Raw genomic sequence first — 20,102 nt, 5'->3', positions numbered from 1 at the left:
GCAGCATCTTTCAGCTATTCCCATCAGGGAAGAGGTACAAGAGTATCTGAGCCAGAGCCATCAGGCTGAGGAATGCCTTTTTCCCATGGGCTGTGAGAATGGTGAACAAACAAAGGAACTGCTCTTGCTAATCATCCAAGACTCCTATATGTACAAAACAATATTTATTTATTTGTACTGTTGAAATACTTGTCCTGCGTATGTATTGTTTGTATGTGTGCTATGTCTGGTTATGTGTCTGCGTGTTTTGCACTGAGGACCAGAGAACACTGTTTCGTCGGGTTGTACTTGTGGAATCAGATGACAATAAACTTGATTTGACTTGAACATTCTTATGAAATACACCTGATATAACGTCTGGGCACTCTCCAAATGAATGGCATTAATATCGACTTCCCTGATTTCTGCCATCCTACTCTCCATTCTCTCTCCCTTCCCATTTCACTTTGTCTTCTTTCCCCACCCTCCCCCCCCTCAAGATCTCCATTCACAGAGCCATCCCTCCTCCTCCTGCTTGCTGCTGTCTCCTCCCTCCCTTCGCCACCTCCTGCCTTTGGGACTGTGCTCCTCCCCCTGCCCTTCTCATCCTTCCCTTTTGGTTCAGGCACCTGCTGACATTGTGTTTATACCTTGTCAAGCCTGAAACGTTGGTTATGCAATCTTTATCTTTGCAACATAAAATACATTGGTTGACCTGCTGAGTTTCTCCAGCTTTGTGTTTTTACTTCACTCACAGTGTCTGCAGACTTCTGTGTTTCACTTTTAACATTCTTTTGTGAATCTTTTTAGCACTTTACTAGCATTACATCTTAATGACCACAACTGCACACAGTACAATCGTGATGAAGGGTTCTGACCTGAAACGTCGATCACTCTTTATCTCCCACTGATGCTGCCCGACCTGCTGAGTTCCTCCAGCCGATTGCCTTTTTGCTCCAGATTCCAGCATCTGCACATTTTTTTTTGGTCTCTTGTAGTGTAAGGTATGGAGAGGGCGTAGAGGAGATTTACCAGGATGTTGCATGAATTGGAGAACGTCTTTTGAGGCAAGGTTAGCAGAGCTGGGACTTTTCTGTTTGCAGTATAGAAGGATGAGTGGAGACTTTTGGGAAAGCCCAAAAAGATTATGAGAAGTATAGGCAGGGTGGACAGCCAATTCCTTTTCCCCAGGCCAGGGATAGCAAACACCAGAGGATATCGGTACAAAGTGAAGGGAGGAAAGTTCAGTGGAGACATTAGGGTTGTTTTTTTACACAGAGTTACGGGAGCCTGGAATGCCTTGCCAGGGATGGTGGTGGAGTGAAACATTTAGGCGCATTTAAGAGGCTCTTAGGCACACGGAAGTAAAATTGAGGATTACGAGGTAGGGAGGGTTTAGTGCTTTTTTATATACATTGAGGGCCAAAGGGCCTGTACTGTGCTGTAGTGTACACAATACTCCACGTGCAGTCTGTAATGCGTGTTGATCCAAACCAAGGCTTTATTAACTAAAAGACTGGAGCCAATCACAAGTAGGTCGACCAGTCCAGAGTGACCTGGTCTGGCGAGGAGCAATCCTTTAAGACCTGCCAGTAGGTGTGGCTACACTCTCAGCCAATCACAGTCATCCTACACTTCCATCTGTACATCTACACATTGGTGATAGAATCTGTACTATCACACGGTCTCACCAATGTCCTGCACAGTTGTAACATGATGTCCCTGCTCCTGCACTCAGTGTGAAAACACAACACTTGAGACACAACCAGTGTCTGCAGAATTGTGTTTACTCCTGTACTCAGTGCTCTGGCAACTTGCCAAATGCCACCTTCACCAGCCTGTCTGCTTCTATTTGTGAATAATTCTTCCTGCTGAATCAGAAAAGGACCAGTCAATGAATTTTAAAATATTTTCATTATTGACTCATCTCCTCACCTAACATAACATTAATATTTTTATTGTTTATTATGTAGTCGGTAGAAGTATGAAAGAAATCAAATCTTGCCTGCTTCACAGGGAAGGGGGCCCATAAACTTGGAGTAGAGTCCTAAGGCAGGCAAAGCCGGAAAAAGGTCGAGAATGGCTGTTCTAGAATATGAAAAGGTTAAATGGAAAACACTCAGTCACCCGTTCTATCGTGAGTATATCCCTCTCGAGGAGGAGCGGGCAAAATCTCAGTGAATACAAGAGATGTTACGGACACTGTAGCACACCCCATGTACTGAGGCAGAGAGGGATCATGGACAGTGTAGCTCTCCCCCTGTACAGAGGGACAGATCACAGACAGGGTAGCTCTCCCCATGTACTGAGGGACAGGTCATGGACAGTGTAGCTCTCCCCATGTACCGAGGGACAGATCACAGACAGGGTAGCTCTCCCCATGTACCGAGGGACAGGTCAAGGACAGTGTAGCTCTCCCCATGTACTGAGGGACAGGTCATGGACAGTGTAGCTCTCCCCCTGTACCGAGGGACAGATCACAGACAGGGTAGCTCTCCCCATGTACCGAGGGACAGGTCACGGACAGTGTAGCTCTCCCTTTGTACTGAGGGACAGGTCACAGACAGTGTAGCTCTCCCCCTGTACCGAGGTATGACAGATCACGGACAGAAACTTGCCCTTTAGCTAAGCTTATCCCTGCCTCTCTACATCAGTAGGCCCACATCCCTCTATGCCTTTCTTATCCAAGGACTTGACAAATACCTTTTAAATGCCTCTGCCACCTCCTCTTAGAGCTCATTCCAAATGCCCACAATTCTCCGTGTGAAGGGCTGGTCAAATCTCACTGCTCAATCATGCTTGAATTTGAACCTTCTGGCTAATTCCAGCCAGCGACCCCTGAATGTCAGGTTTACTGCAGCATCTAAACTCAGACAACATTTCAAAAAGAAAACAGTTTATTAATTATTTCAACGATAGATGCCAGCAATCACAATACAAAGTGGGAAAAGAACTCTCAGGAATCACTCAGAAACAGTGTGGTGATATTTCATGAGATATCCCTTCAGTGGAGACATTGACTTCCTGCTTTCACATGTGATCTTACTTTCCATGTTCGCCTGCACACCATCCCGACTGGAAATATATCGGCAGTCCAACATCGCCAGGGCTTCATCCCATCAGCACTGTGGGAGAGCCTTCACCAAAACAACTCTGTGCTTCAAGTCAGTTCTCCAGCACCTTCTCCATTAGGGATGGGCAACTATAGTTGGCCTTATCACCAGAATGAGAATAAAACTGGCTCTTCCTTCTGACCGTGTCATATAGTCTTGGATAGGCTGGCAGTCAAATTATTCAAGGCTGCTGGAATTGACATGTGAGGAGCACATGTCCCTACCTGTAGCTCCTCCCAGTTTGATCCTGATCTCCTGTGCTGTCTCCATGGAGTTTGCACGGTGTTCTCCCAGCTGCTCCGGTCTCCTCCCACATCCCATGTGCGTGTGGATTAATGGGTTCATTGATGACTAGTGCTTGGGTAAGGGGTAGAATCTTGGGGTGGGGGGGAGGAGTTGATGGGAATGTGGGGAGAATAAAATTGGATGAGTGTGAGTGGGTGTTTGATGGTGGTTGGAGGCTCGGTGGGCCAAAGCACTAGTTTCCATGACTAAGCTTGCCTTTGATGTTCCCATTTTCAACCAGTCAAATAATACTCCATTGTCCCAGTTTCCCACATGAGCTCACGGTTGCCCGCATTCTGAGGGGATGGAAACTCATTGGACTCCCTGTGTGAGGAGCAGAGATGGGTGTGTGTGTGTGTGTGTGTGGGGGGGGGGGGGGGTTGAGTGGGGGTTTGTGTGTGAGTGAGCATTTGTGTGCGTGTGTGTGAGAGAGAGTTTGTTGCAGTCTCACAAGATAACAGGCCTCTGTGGTTTAAACGATGAAGACAGATGGATGGTTTATTTAAGGTAGTAACCGGGTGTGGAAGTAGAAGTGGAGCTTTCAACACTGTGATGGGTTTCTACCGGCCCTGGGTCAGCGTGGGCTGTGCAGACCAAAGAAAAAAACAAAGGGAACAGATTGGCCAGCTTCTGACTGTCTGAAGGGCAGGACAGATTCAAGGGGCTGAATGGTCTCGCTATCCCCCTAGGAGCAAATGAGGTGCAGAAGGGGTGGAGAATGTGAAGAAGGGACCAAAGCAAGGAAGCCTTCTTCCTGCAGTGCAAGGTACTGATGAGACCTGGAGCTCTGTATTTAGCTGCCTTGGAGGGGGCGCAGAGAAAATTCACTGGCTTGATCCCTGGGATGAAGCAGCTTCCTTTATTTTGATCAATTTGGTCTCTACCATCCTGGTCTCTACCAGGATGAGAATGATCTAATGATAGACAAGACCAGGAAGATCAGAAAGGATTCCTCAAAGAGGAATCTAGAACATATAAGGGTAAAGTCACCCATTTAAGATGGAGATGAGGAGGAATTTCTTAAAGGGCAATAAATCTTTGGAGATATCTACTCAGTGGCAGCAGAGTTAATGAGTAAACTCAAGGCGTAGATGGATTTTTGGTGTACAGGGGAGTCCAAGGTTGTGGAGGGAGGTGAAGCCGAGACTGAGGTCCATGATCACGTTGAATAGAAGAGTGATGTGGTGGTGTCATGCACCTATCTTCCCTTCTGGTGGCTGTAGAATCAGATTGTCCACAGTTTCCCCAGTTCCAGCTCATCTCCATTCCTGTGCCCGCCCATTTTCTGAGCCTCGATCACTCTCAGCTCAGGGAAATCTTCAGCAAGGATGAGGATGCAGATAACCAGTGATCAGCCTCCGGTTAAACTGACACCTTTCCGAGAAAGTAACTCGTAACAATCTTGTCCGAGGACGAGGGTCAACAGTTTGATCGGAGTAAGAATTCTATGTCACTGTAGCAGTAAGGTGATTGTTTTATTTTCCCCTTCATCAACAGGTAGATACTTGTTCCACTTCGCCGGGATTTTTCCTTCATCACTGGAATCCTCTCCCAGAGCACAGGCTGTTGGTCACACGATAGACATGGAGTTGTATCCCTGGAACTTTACATCTGGTTCCTCCACAGTTCCCTAAAGAGAAAGAAAACATGGCAATGGTCATAATTACACCAAATACTCCTGCAAATGTATCTATCCTGCAGCCTTCATGTCAATGCAATCATGAAGAAGGCTTTGCCAGTGATTACATTAGGAGTTTGAGGAGATTTGGTAAGTTCAACAAAGACTTGCAAATTTCTACAGGTAAAACATGGAGAGCATTCTGACTGGTTGCATCACGGTCTGGTATGGAGGTGCCAATGCACAGGACAGGAAAAGGCAACAGAGGGTTGTGAACTCGTCCAGCGCCATCATGGCCACTAGTCTTCACACTCCATTGAAGACATCTACAAGAGGAGGTGTCTCAAGAAAGCAGCCTCTATGCTCAAGGACCCTCCACCACTCAGGCCATTCCCTCTTCAGGAAAACGACGGCGGTGTCCATTCTTGGTAGCAGCCATTGAGGGGTTGCAGACTCCAGGGGAGCAGCGGACTGGCGCAGAGCACCAGAAACAAAAAGAATACACCCGTGTTGATCAGGAGAAGCAGAGGAGACAACTCTACAGGATGGTAGCCGTGTTAGGGGACCAACAGGGGCTCAGTGGCTGGGGGGCCCTCACAGGCTGTGGGCGTCCTGCAGGCAGGGGGGTCCCGCACAGGCTGCTGGAGACTGACTCATGGGAACCAGGAATCAGAGCCAGGATTCGAGAGGGTGCTGAGGGCAAGAAGGGCTCCTGAAGGGCCTCGGGTGCCGATAGATCAAACAGGAGCCTGTGCGGCTGCAGAGGCTGCAGGAACATTGGAGGTGAATCCACGGACACTTGGGTGACTCTGAAGGGACTTCCTTTTGCTTTTCTTTCTCGGGTGACACTAATGGCGACTCTGTCTCCCTTATAGCAGGCAGAAGGCAATATCATGTGATATTACATGTTCTGTACTGTTACATGCCAATGAAGGAATCTTGAATCCTCTTGTTTATATCATGGGAAAAAGGCAATCTATGTCCCTTATAAAGCACCAACAATTGGGACCAGAGTTCAAATCCCGCACTGTCTGTGAGGAATTTGTACAATCTCCCAGTGTCTGTTCGGGTTTTCTCTGGGGGCTCCGGTTTCCTCCCACCGTTCAAAATGTACTGGGGATTGTAGGTTAATTGGGTGTAATTGGGCAGCACGGCCTAAATTAGGCCAGAAAGGCCTAAATGTTTTTAAAAATATTTTTATATTTGGTAAACTACCAGAATCCTTCTCTCCAAATAGCCCCAGACAATCTCATCTCTTCCCACAACTGAAGCCCTCAAATCCAGGCAACTTCCATGTGGCTTTCCTCTCAACACTCTACAGCTTTCAATCAGAATGGCACACAGTCCTCCAAGTGCAGCCTAACCAGCATTCGGTAAAGTGGCAACACAACATCCCGACTCTGATACTCTATGCCCTGATTATTGACAGCAATGATGGCATTTGACATCTTCACCTCGATGCTGCTACCTTCAGGGATCTATGGACTTGAACTTCTAGTCCTTGTTCTCCTCAGCATTCCTCGAAGACTTAAGAAAGGGGTTTCGTCACAAATGGCGACCATTCTTTATCTCCCACTGATGCGTTTAGATCCGCTGAGTTCCTCCAGCAGATGGTGTTTCATTCCAAAACATCCTATCATTTTTTTGTAAATGCACTACCTTTATTCGACTTCCCAAAATGCATGAGCTTCAGTATTTACTTAATACAATATTCACAGCACTAACAATTGTATGGATTCACAAGCTTGCATTTATGTACACTTACATAGACACACACAAATACACACACATTTAGGATCAATGATTAAAATGTACAACATCACAAATCAAGGAATGCTTTTCTGTAAACCACAAGAAATAGGCCATTCAGCCCATCTAGTCTACCGCGCCATTTAATAAGAGCTGATCCATTTTCCCACCCAGACCCACTGCCCGGCCTTCTCCCCATAACCTTTGCTGCCCTGGCCAATCAATCTCTTCCTTTAATACTCCCAATGACCTGGCCTCCATAACCGCCTTGTGGCAACAAATCCTACATATTCACTACCCTCTGGCTAAAGAAATTCCTCCACATCTCTATTCCAAGAGAACGCCCTTCAATCCTGAAGTTGTGCCCTCTGGTTCTGGACTCTCCCACCGTGGGAAACAACCTTTTGATATCTACTCCGTCCATCCCTTTCAACATTCAAAATGTTTCAATGAGATCCCCCCACCATTCTCCTAAATTCCAACGAGTGCAGGTCAAGAGCTGTCAAACACTCCTCATATTGATAACCCTTTCATCCCCAGAATCATCCTTGTGAACCTCCTTTGAACTATCTCTAACATCAACACATCCCTTCTTAATGAGGAGCCCAAAACTATTCTAAATTTTCTGTGATGTTATTTAAAGAACATGGAGCCTCTTTGGAAAAGGAGTTCCCTGCATTGTCACAGAGCCAGACGGCAGAAAAGCAGCCCCTCAGTCCAACTTACCCTCGCTGATCCAAATGTCCCAGCACAGTCTACTTTTGGCCCATATCCCTCCAAGCCCATCCTAACCATGTTGCCTTTCTGAGTGAATTTAAAAAGATTCCTCTTGTCGCAGGGGCACGTTACATAATAGAAAAGAGCTGGAGAAACTCCGCAGATCACGTTACGCTTCTTTATGGCAAAGTTACATCACCAAGGTTTTGGGACTGAACCCTGTGTCAAAGTACACCGTGTGACCTGCTGAATTTTCTGGCACTTTTGTGATTTAAACTACAATCACAGCATCTGCTGACATCCTTGTTTGACTTACATGGATAAGAAAGGTTTTGAGGGGTGTGGGGTGAATGCAGGCAGGGACTAACCTGGAATGTCAATTTATTCAGCATAGATAAGATGGGTCGAATGGCCAGTTTCCATGCTGTATGACTCTTACTCTATATGGTCACTTGCATTATCCTAACGACAAAGGAAGTAAAATTAGTTTACAGATTTATTTTCAGATTTCAGGTTTCTTCTTCTTCTTTGGCTTGGCTTTGCGGACGAAGATTTATGGAGGGGGTAAAAAGTCCACGTCAGCTGCAGGCTCGTTTGTGGCTGACAAGTCCGATGCGGGACAGGCAGACACGGTTGCAGCGGTTGCAGGGGGAAATTGGTTGGTTGGGGTTGGGTGTTGGGTTTTTCCTCCTTTGCCTTTTGTCAGTGAGGTGGGCCCTGCGGTCTTCTTCCAAGGAGGTTGCTGCCCGCCAAACTGTGAGGCGCCAAGATGCACGGTTTGAGGCGTTATCAGCCCACTGGCGGTGGTCAATGTGGCAGGCACCAAGAGATTTCTTTAGGCAGTCCTTGTACCTTTTCTTTGGTGCACCTCTGTCACGGTGGCCAGTGGAGAGCTCGCCATATAACAGGATCTTGGGAAGGCGATGGTCCTCCATTCTGGAGACGTGACCCATCCAGCGCAGCTGGATCTTCAGCAGCGTGGACTCGATGCTGTCGACCTCTGCCATCTCGAGTACTTCGACGTTAGGGATGAAAGCGCTCCAATGGATGTTGAGGATGGAGCGGAGACAACGCTGGTGGAAGCGTTCTAGGAGCCGTAGGTGGTGCCGGTAGACGACCCATGATTCGGAGCCGAACAGGAGTGTGGGTATGACAACGGCTCTGTATACGCTTATTTTCAGGTTTATTGCCAGAGTATATACATGAAATCACAAACAATCCTGAGATTATTTTTCCTGTAGTGCAAAAAAAAACTGTACACAATTTGCACAAGTAAACAAATGAAGAAATGTAAACAACTGGCTATGCAATACAGAGGAAAAACAAATAATAAAATGCAGAGTCTAATGGTGGAGGGGGAGCAGCTGTTCCTGAACCTGATGGTGCGAGTCTTGTGGCACCGATACCTCTTTCCTGATGTCAGCAGCGAGAACAGAGTGGGTCCTGGGTGCTGTAGATCCTTGATGATTGCTGCTGCTCTCCGATGGCAGTGTTTCCCATGTTCTCGATGGTGGGAAGGGGTTTGCTTGTGATGTCCTGGGCTGTGTCCACTACCTTTAGCAGGGCTTTACGGTCAAGAGTATTGGTGTCCCCATATCAGACCATGATGCAGCCAGTGGCAAAGCACTTTCCACCACACCTCTGTATAAATTTTCCAGGGTTTCTGATCTCATACCAAACCTCTAAAAACTCTCAAGGAAGTAGAGGCGCTCACGTGCTTTCTTCACAATGCCATTAATGTGTTGGCTCCGGGAAAGATCCTGAGGTAGTGACTCCCAAGAACTGAAATTAAACCCTGAAGATACATTTCAACTGGAAGAGCAGGCAAACATAAAAAGTCCAGAATACTGCATTTGGTTGTCAGAGACATGTTGGGCCGAAAGGCCTGTTCTGTACTGTATGACTCACCGTCCTTTGGGTTACGTTACTGAATATTCTCCTTATCCTCACCAGAGGGCAGTAAATCACATCAAACATCTTTAACCCAATGTGGATTACTAAAGACAATCCACAGGAAGGTTAATGAACAGACAGATAGATAGATACCTGTGCTGTACAAGTGGCAAGGGCTTCCTTGGGAAATTTTTAATCCCATGACCTCTTGTGGCGTAAAGTCAAAGTGGAGTTCCTTCTGATTCTCATCTACCATTAGACCATACTGTATCGGAGCAGAACCATTAGAGCAGTGATTAACACAATGCTGTTACAGCGCCAGCACTCATGACCAGGATTTAAATCCCGCGCTGTCCACAAGGAGTTTGTATGTTCTCCCCACGTCTGTGTGGGTTTTCCCCAGATGCTTCTCTTTCTTCCCACTATTCAAAACATACTGGGGTTGCAGGTTAATTGGGTGTAATTGGGCAGCACAGCCTCATGGGCTGAATGTTTAAAATAGAGCTAGGCCATTCAGCCCATCAAGTCTGCCCTGCCATTCCATCATGAGTTTCATCATTCTCCCGCAGACCCCCGCACCTCTGCCTTCTCCCCATAACCCTTGATACATTAACTGTTCAGATACCTATCAATCTCTGCCTTAAATACACCCAATGACATGGCCTCCACAGTTTCCTGTGGTAGCAAATTCTAGAGGTTCACCGCTTTCTGGCTAAAGAAATTCCTCCGCATCTGTTTTAAATGGGCGCCCTTCAATCCTGAAGTTGTGCCCTCTTGTCCTGGACTACCCCCACCACAGGAAACAAGTTTGCTACACCCACTCTGTCCTGGCCTTTCAGTATTTGAAATGCTTCTACGAGGTCCCAGCACTGTATATCACAGGCAAAACCCTCCCAACCATCAAGAACATCTACACTGAATGCTGCCATCAGAGAGCAGTACCAATCATCAAGGATCCATATCACACAAGACCTGCTTTGTACTGGAAAGTGGTGCCACAAGAGTCGTCCCCCTCCACTATCAGACTCCTCAACAACAAACTCAATCAGAGACTCATTTAGGGTCTCTTACTTTGGACGTTATTTGTGAATATTTATTTTCAACAGTCAGTTTGTTAACATTTTTTCTGTTTACATTTTTCTCTTTTTATACGTATCTTTTCTTGCACAGTTTTTTGCTCTACCAATAAGTAGAAATTCTGCCTGGCCCCCAGAAAAAAGAATCTCAGGGTTGTATGTGATGTCACATACGTTCTCTGACAATAAATCTGAAATTTGAGACAGGGTTCAGGCTTCTCGTAACAACCCAGCAACAGCCATTGTTTCACCTTCTCCCTAATCCTTCCCATTTCCATGTGATCCCGTTGCTAGGCATGAAATGATAACGTCACTCAGCTTGCAACAGCGCTGAAGGAGAGAATGGCTCAGCAGCTTCCAGATCTGATCAGGTGATTTTCTCATATCACATTTCCACCAACACACCCAGGAGCGATCTCCTGTATCATTGCAGACCAAGCGAAGGATCTCACAGCAGACAGAGTGCTGAGACTCGACTCTTCTTTGGCTAATCGTGGGTTTGCCTCACTCAAGGGGGAGTTCTGAAGGGATGCTGCACTGTCAGAAGTGTGATCTGCCATGGGGTGATACAGCACAGAAACAGGCCCCACACCTACTGTTCACAACAGGCAGTTCCCCCCCCCCACCCCACAGATTGCACTATTTATCACACCTGCGGTAATTTGCCCACTACTAATTAACGCACCAATATGCATGTCTTTGGGAGGTGAGCAGAAACTGGAGTAGCCGGAAAAAGCCCACCAGTCACAGGGAAGATGTGAAAATGGGAGAGAGGTGAGACAGGGTTGGGGTTAGGAGGAACAGAGAGAGGGGGAAGAGAGAGTGTGTGAAAAAAGAGAGAGGAGAGAGAGATTGGAGAGAGAGTGGAGATTGAGGGGAACAGAGGGAGAAGAGAGAGAACGTGAAAAGAGAGAGAGAGGTGAGAGAGAGTGGGGGTTGAGAGGAACAGAGAGAGGGTGGAGAGAGAGAGCACGAGGTCAGGATCGAACCAGACCCCCACAAGCCGCTGTAAGCCACGTGGATTCCTTCTGGTTAACCGGCTTCTTCCAACGTTATAATGCTGTGCAAATTACTGGATGAATGGTCTTCTAGAAGTCGCCTTGTGGGTGAGGGGTAGAATATTGTGCTGGGGGGGGGGGGGGAGTGCTTGGGGAGGAGGAGATGGGAACATGGACGTAGGTATAAATGGGTTCTGGATGGCCAGAGCAGACTGGGTGGGCCCGTGACAGGTTCGTGCACAGCATTTTCCCCTTGCTCCACAGATGTCACTTCTCTCCATTTATTCTGTTGTTTCCTTTCCACCAAAGAGTCTGATCAGGTGGTTTCTTACATAATGTTATTTTCTATAAAAGGTGGATGAATGTTGTAAAGCAAAACATTACAGATTGGTGGTAAAGTTTACATCAGAGTCAGATGCACTGAACAGGCCCAACTTGTCCATGGTGACCATGGTGACCAATGAGTTAGTCCCATTTACCTGCATTTGGTTCATGTCCTTCCAAACCCTTACTATCCCAAATGTCTATAGATATCAAAATCACACCTACTACAATAGTTTCCTCTGGCAGCTTGTTCCAGATAAGGATCACCCTCAGTGAACAAGTTGTCCCTCTGGTCCCTCTTAAATCTCTCCCCTCAAACCCGTGCCCTCTAGATCCAAATCATCTACCCTGGGAGAAAGATTGAGCATTCACTTTAACCTTGCTGAATGACTGCAGTAAGGTGACCCTTAGCTTTCAATGTTGTGGAGAATAGAAGCTCAGCCTATCTGACCTCTCCCTATAACTCGAGCCCTCCAGTCCTGGCCACATCCTGGTGAATCTCTTCTGCAGTAAAAACACAGAAGTCCTGGAGGAACTCGAGGCCATCCATCTTGGGGCCGAGTGCAGCTATCTCGGATGCAGGAGCACCCATCTGTCTCGGACAATGAATTCGTACTGGCATCCAGCACCCTGAACCACGAGGCCCCGCCTGAACTCGCCAGGTCCATGATGGACGTCCAGGTAAATAGGTGTGATATCAACTGTTTATTTGATAGTGGGAGTACAGAAAGCTTTATCCACCCTGATACCACCAAACGACTGTTCCTTTAAGTTTGGCCGCCAAACACAGGATATCACTCGTGTCCAAATCATACACAGCAGGCCAACCTTTGGGTCCTGCGTAGTGACCCTCACTGTTGGAGGCATAGTGTACAAAGGCTTCAGACTGCTCGTTATGCCACTATTCTGTTCCCCCTTGCTACCGGGGCTGGATTTCCAGTCCCATCTTCAGAAAGCCACTCTGCACTTTAATGGGGCCCTTCTCCCCTCCCCCCACCAATGTCTGCAACAAACAGTTCACCGACAGCCCCCCGCAGGCGTTGTGTGGTCTCTTGATTCATCAACCTCACCCCTGATTGCAAGCCAGTGACCACCAGGAGTAGATGGTACTGTGCAGCTGACCGGGTGTTCATTAAGGCGGAGGTTCAGTGCTTATTGGGCGAGGGCATTATCAAGGCCAGTAAAAGCCCTTGAAGGGCCCAGGTGATCATGGTAAAGAATGGAGATAAGAATAGGATGGTCATAAACTACAACCAGATCATCAACTGGTATACACAGCTTGATGCTTACCTCCCCCCCCCCCCCCCCCCTTCCCCGCATATCCGTTAGGGTCAACCAGATTGCACAATATTGGGTATTCTTCATGATTGACTTGAAGTTGGCATATCACCAGCTCCCGATCCGCTCAGAGGACTGCCAGTATATGGCATTTGAGGCAGATGGCCGCTTCTACCACTTCCTCCAGGTCCTTTTCAGTCACCACCCTTCGGGGTCTCCGTCTTCCTCGGGAGATGGTCAGCATAGTGGACTGATATGATCTACAGGCCACCTTCCCATATCTAGATAACGTTACTATCTGTGGCCACAACCTGCAGGATCATAATGTGAACCTCCACAAGTTCCACTGGGCAGCAAAATGCATGAACCTTACCTATAACAAGGATAAATGTTCCAGACAGCACAGCTAGCCCTGACCTGCACTGCATGAGTCTGGTGATGGAGCTATCCCTCCCACATACCCTCAAACCTCTAAAGAGATGCCTCAGGTTCTTCTCAAATTATGTGGACAAGATTGGTTAACGCTACCACGTTTCCACTGCCAGCAGAACTCCAAGCCACTTTCAACATATCAAAGACGACATCGCCAAGGCAACCATGCATGCCATAGCCAGTCCACACTGTTCCAAGTGGAGATTGATGTGTCTGACTGCCCTGGCTGCCACAGTCAATCAAGCGGGCAGACGCGTCGCCTTCTTCTTACGAACCCTCCAAGATCCTGAAATTTGCCACTCCTCCATCGAGAAGGAGGCCCAGGCCATGGTGGAGGCTGTACACCACTAGAGGAACTATCTCACAGGGAAACGGTTCACCTTCCTCACAGATCAGCGAGCAGTAGCATTCATGTTTAATAAATAAGCAAAGGGGCAAAATCAAGACTGATAAGATCCTCAGGTGGAGAATTGAGCTGTCTGCTTACAATTATGGCATTGTCGACCGGCCCGGGCTATTACTGGTGTGAGAGATCCCTTTCCTTTCAGGTTTGATGCTCCACATTGAACAACAAAAAACAGACCCATAGAAAGAGAAAGAGAAGTGCATCTAATTGTTCAGCTCAACCTTTATACAATCCTGGGAGAATCTGTTTGAAATGTATGTAAGGGGGCTCGAATCTCCGACCCATCTGTTTCCCCTCAACTCTCCTCTAATCATTTGACCAATCTCTTTAAATCAATGGCTCCTGGTTTTCCATACCAGAGCTGGAAACAATTCAATATGATCGCCACTCAACCTTCTCCATTCTAAGAAAAAATAATCCCAGTCTGCATAAATTTTTGGGGACAACATAGAATGATGTTCAGGGTGGTGTAATCAGTCATTATCAGGTAGGTCTTGAGATTATCCTCGGGAATGGTTGGGGTAGGGGTGGTGCTTTGGTCTCAGGACCAGACCTATCCGTACAGATTTGGAAAGTTGCGCAAGAGCACACTGGTGCCTACTTCAGCCTGCGTACCCAAATTCAACTCCAACTCAATCAACAAATTTGCTCTCAGCACCATTGTTGTCGGATGAATAACTGGAAAGGATGAGTCAGACTAAAGGATGGAGATCGAGAACCTGGTTGGGTGGTACCAGAACAACAGTCATGCCTCAACGTCACTAAGACTAAGGAAGTGATTATTGATTTTAGGAAGGAGAGACGAAGGAACCATGCACCTGTCCGCATTGATGCAATAGAGGTGGAGGCGGTCGAAACCAAGTTCCTGAGAGTCCAGAAGCCCTCTCCTGGAGCCAGTACATCGAGGCAACCATGAGGAAGGTACACCAACACCTCAACTTTCTCAGGAATCTGAGGAAATTTGTGTGTTGTCGAATACTCAATTGAACCTCCACAGGTGCACTGTGGAAAGCATCTTGACTGGTTCATCATCGCCTGGTTTGCGAATTTGAGTGCCCAGGAATGCAGAAAGCTGCAGAAAGTAGCAAACCTCACCAGGTCCATCACAGGCTCCCATCTCCCTTTCATTGAAGACATCTATGAGGCACTGCCTCAAGGAAGCAGCCAACATCATACAGGACTCCCATCATACAGGGCCCCCATCGCCCTGATCACAATCTTTTCTCAAAGCTATCTAGAACCTCCCTTTATTACATCACAATAGGACTGTTTGCACTATTGTAAAATCACTGTTTTTGCACGAGGATAACTGAATATTTATTATGCATTTTTGTTTGTATTTATGGTCTCTTTCTAATTAAATTAGATATACCATGATAGTTGTTTATTGGATAACGTTCCATTTCAATTGCAGGAAGAAAGAATTTCTGTGCACATGTACATTGCACAATGTGTATGACAATCAATTCATTATCATAATTTTTGCAAATAGCCTGTTGAGTGAGCTAACATCACCTAAGCAACATACACAAGGAGTGAAGGGGCTGATGACGAGCCTAAATGTCAAGAGTTCAGATCCCAATGTGGAACTTTGAGAGGGCTGGAAATGTTTCAGTAACACAGAAATTTAAAACAAACTAATTGTTTTCAAAAGAGCATGAAACAATAGCAAGTGATTGCAGGGTAGAAGCATTCCTTGTCAAACACGTCTTTCTGGTTGAATTTCCCTGCAACATCGAATTCCGGTTCTACCTGATCTGGCACGTGAGGAAGAGGGAAGCCGAGTAGTGTTCACTGAGAAATTCCCCCATGTTTGTTTGCCCCTCTACAAGCTGCAGTATTGTAAAGCGTGCCTCTCTTCTCTTGACATCAGCCAGCACGATTGGTGGATTGGCGCAACATCTTTCAGTGCCAGCGATCCTGCACTGTTTGTAAAGAGTTTGTTCAGTCTCTCTCTGTCTGGGCGAGTCTTCTCCAGGGGCTGTAAAGAGTTTGTACAATTTCCCTCTGTCTGGGCGAGTCTTCTCCAGGGGCTCCGGTTTTCTCCCACCATTTAAAACGTATGGGGTTGTGGGTTAATTTGATGTAAATTGGGTAGCACGGGCTCGTGGGCTGAAATAGCCTGTTACCGCGCTGTAAGTCTAAAATCACTGGATTGAATTAAATTGTTTCTTGTCACAACAGCCGATTGGCTGTTGAATTTTTAATTTTTAGACAAAGCCAAGGAATGAAACTTGAAAGTCTGCGGACCCTGTGATTTGTCATGAAAACACAGAAATGCTGGAGAAACTCAGCAGGTCTCACAGTGTCCATCAGTGGTAAAGACATATAACTGACATTTTGGGCCTGAGCCCTTCTTCATTTTGGGTCTGAAGCAAGGTTCCACATACCTTGAGGAAGTGGTCAGCCCCAACATATCGGTTATATATCTTAACCTCCTATGGATGCTGCAAGATCATCTGAGTTCTAAATTTATAAACAAATTAGGCATAGAGCACAGTAACAGTCCCGTGCTGTCCAATTACATGTAAAGGTGCTGGACCAGTGCCATACACTATGGATGCTTTGTGACCTGCTGAGTTTCTCTAGCACTTTTGCATATTTCCGTTAATATATAGGATGAGAGTTTACTGTCATATACCTGAGCACAACGTACAGATTCTTACTTGCTGCAGTCACACAGCTACGCAAGGTACACCAACTACAATCACATAAATCAAATTACCACAGTATGCCATGACAGAAAAAGAGATAATAAATATGAAAGGATTCCGAATAAACGTTCAGTTGCAGTTCGTGAAAGGAAATAAATAGTGCCATTTCAGCCTGCAGACAAATCTTTTGGTGGTCCCAAAGTAGTTTATGGCACCCATTCTCAACAGGGCCCTACAGTTGGTGGGGGGGGGGGGGGGGTGGGCGGGGCGCACAACACATTTCAGTAAAAGCCTTGTTTACTTCTCACCTCACATAACGTCAATTTTTTTAAAAAAATCATTTTTTTCTGTAGTTTGCCAGAGGGATGTACGGAAGAAACCAACTAAACTTGACTGCTTCACAGGGAAGAGGGCCCATGAACTTTGAGTAGAGTCCGAAGGGGGTCAAAGCCGAGAAAAGGTTGGGAAAGGCTGGTTTATGGTTCAAAGGTAGTACATGGAAGTTCAAGAGCCTGTTGGCTGTTGAAAACAAAACTGCATAATATGTTGGATAATATAATATGGTTTGTCTTGTGAATTTTTAATTTTTAGACATACAGCACAGTAACAGGTCATTTTGGCCCATGAGTCCATGCTGCCCAATTTACAGCCCATTAACCTATTTCAGGGAAAAGGAGAAAACATGGAGCAAATGCTAAATGTTTGCAAGGATCTGTTGAGCCTACTGGCCAGATTCGGTGTTGTTGACAGTGCTATGAACGTGGCTCAGATCATCACACACACAGATTTCATTCAAGTGGACTATATGTATACATCTTGCGATGTAACTTCTGAATTTCTGTTCATGAAGTCTTCTGTGGAGACTAGTTCATTGACATCAAAATGTATACAAATAACCTTGAATAAAATCTGGAATGTGCACTTTAATCACATGTGAATTGTTTGGTTACAAATTTAAAACACTGGCAACTAAATGAATAAAAGTGTCTTTGATCCAAGCATTACGAAGGGCACTGCACCTGTGGAGAGTGCGTTTGCATATTGGTGAACATAAACTTTGTACCTATAGATATTGGGAAGTCACTACTAACTTTAGCAGGACAAAATGTCTTTATTTTTAACAGGCTGAGCAATAGGTAGAAGGTTGGTCGAAAGGAAATTCGATGTGTGTGAAAGAAAAAGGGAATGAAAAGACAACTGAGAGGCTGAAGCAGATGGTAGAGGGAATAAACAGCACAAACGGGGGTGGGGGTGGGGGGGCGGAGGGCAATGATACCTGAGCAAACAAAGAGAAGGTGGAGGGACAATCAGCATTCTCGCAGGGAAATGGTCACACCATGTTTCAGTTCAGGGGTCTTCATCAGAACTGACCCTCTGCCGAATTACTGGCTTAGATGCTGGGATATCCTTCTCATTGATAGTTTCCCATAATCCTTGATCGTTCAAGTATTTATGCATCCCCCTCCAGATCCAGCTCAGAGGTTGAGAGCTTGGGGCAGTTTACAGCAGCCAATCAAATGACCAGCCTGCACAGGTTTGCAACATGGGAGGAAACTGGATGCTCTGCGAGAAACCCAAGAACTTGAAAACTCCACACAGACAGCACCAGAGATCTGGACCTGGGTCGCAGAACCTACAAAGCAGTAGCACTACCTGCTGAATCATTGTGTCTGCCCACATGGGATAAGCAACTTTCTGATTTTCTAGTTAAGCCAAAGTGTTCATGTGAACATAGAACATTCCAGCACAGTCCAGGCCCTTAGCCCACGACGTTGTGCCGACCGCAATAATCTAACCCTTTCCTTCCTCATACCCATAACCCTCTATTTTCCTTACATCCTGTATGAGAGCATTTTGAATGGACCTATTGTACCAGCCTCCGCTACCATCCCCAGCAATGCATTCTAGTTCAAGTTCATTATCATACAATTGTACAGTACAACTGGGCGAAACGGGTTTCTTCAGTCCTCAGTGGAAACACATAAATAGGCATAGCACACATATTTACAAGCGATTTATATGCAGTACTTACCATATTTTAAAATAAATAAATATTGTTAGATAAATAGTAGTCTCGGAGGGATTGTATGAGCAGTTCACCAGTCGTTCAGCCTTCTCTCTGCCCATGGGAAGAAACTGTTCCTTGATCTGGTGGTGCTGGCTCTGATGCTCCTGTATCTCTTTTACCAGCTGTAGCACCTGAAAGATGCTGTGTGCAGGGTGGAAGAGGGTCCTTAATGATTTTGCAAGCCCTCTTCAGACAACGATCCCGGTAGAACACGTCGATGGGAGGGAGGGAGGGAAACACCAGTGATCCTCTCTGCCGCTCCTGTGGATGCTCCTGAGGGCTGACCTCTGATCCAATGCTCTACCCCATTGTGATGCACCCGGCCAGGACGCTCTCGATAGGGGTCCTATAGAAAAGTGACATAATGGTGGCTGGTAGCCTTGCCTGCTTCATTCTTCTCAGGATGCAGTCGCTGTTGTACCTTCTAGGCATCCACCACAATGTGTGTGAAAATTTTACCCCTGACATCTCCTCTACATTATTCTCCACTTCACTATAAACAGGTGTCCTCTGGTATCTGCTATTGAGGCCCCCAGAAAAAGGTGCTGGCGGGTCTACCACATCTAAGCCCCTCATAATCCTAAATGCCTCGATCAGTCACCTGTTATCCATTGTTGCTCCAAAGATAAAATCTTCCACATAGAGGTGACCAGAACTGAATGCAATACTCCAAGAGTGGTGAAAGCAGAGTTTTATAGAGCCGGAACATGATTTCATAGCTCTTGAACTCAGTCCCCTGATTAATGAAGGCGAGCATGCCGGACGCCTTCATAACAATCCTATCAACTTGCATGGTCACCATGCAAGTCTGTGGACTTCGACCCCCAGTGTTCCTCCACTCCGTTGAAAATCCTGTGATTAGTTTTGCTGAGGTTCTGATCAATGGTAATCCTTGGGATAGAGTGGAATGCTTCTGCAGGACAGGTGGCACAAAGACTCACACAGGTTGCAGGAGATTGGCACATGAAAACGAGGTGTCGGGAGCGGTACTCATGAGGAGCTAATGGCAAGAAAGGTTTCCAAAAGGTTTCTGGCACAGAATGCTTTCTGATCATGTCAGAGGTTCAAAACTGGCAGTTTGGGTTCACTGCTGGAAAGGAGTGTGGCTGCAGAGGCTGTGGGAGCACTGGAGGTGAATCCATGGACATTTGGTGTCTGTGAAGGAACTCTCTTTTCCTTCTCTTTCTCATTGTTGGGGATGTTGGGCTAGTAGCCCCTCTTTGTGTGTCTTTATGGCAGGGAAAAGTTATCACTTTTTGTATATAATTACTGTACATACTCCTTATGTTGGATCAATTTTTACAGTCAGATTTGGGAGGGGGTAGGACTTTTACATGGGTCAACTTTACATGGGTCATACATTTGTTTGTGCTAAGTACTGGGTGGTAAGTCTGCATTCGGGGCATCGGGAGCTTGAATGGGCGGTCAGCCAGGGCCTAGAAGAGTCCATAGCTGGGTGCCGGGAGCTTGGATGGCAAGTCTGTGTTCAGTCCATCAGGAGCCCATATGGGC

The 20,102-nt window shown here is 46.4% G+C and overlaps 2 protein-coding genes across 3 annotated transcripts in view; one reads left to right on the top strand and one right to left on the bottom strand.

The window, feature by feature from the left end:
• c7h21orf91 (chromosome 7 C21orf91 homolog) overlaps positions 1-4,955 on the top strand; it is a 53,991-nt gene extending 49,036 nt beyond the window's left edge. Inside the window, exon 6 of the transcript XR_011341611.1 lies at positions 4,875-4,955. The gene's annotated coding sequence lies outside the window, so the exon portion shown is untranslated. The remainder of the gene's footprint in view (positions 1-4,874) is intronic.
• cxadr (CXADR Ig-like cell adhesion molecule) overlaps positions 2,859-20,102 on the bottom strand; it is an 87,500-nt gene continuing 70,256 nt past the window's right edge. For both annotated transcript variants that reach the window (XR_011341609.1, XM_069889054.1), the window contains exon 8: positions 2,859-5,007. Coding sequence is in view for 1 of the 2 variants with exons in the window: in XM_069889054.1 (XP_069745155.1) it covers positions 4,948-5,007 (60 nt within the window). In the remaining variant the exon portion in view is untranslated. The remainder of the gene's footprint in view (positions 5,008-20,102) is intronic.

Source organism: Narcine bancroftii, chromosome 7 (genome assembly GCF_036971445.1).
Source record: "Narcine bancroftii isolate sNarBan1 chromosome 7, sNarBan1.hap1, whole genome shotgun sequence".
Lineage (NCBI taxonomy): Eukaryota > Metazoa > Chordata > Chondrichthyes > Torpediniformes > Narcinidae > Narcine > Narcine bancroftii.
The sequence above is the reverse complement of the archived record's forward strand: the minus strand, read 5'-3'. Positions and strand labels throughout refer to the sequence as shown.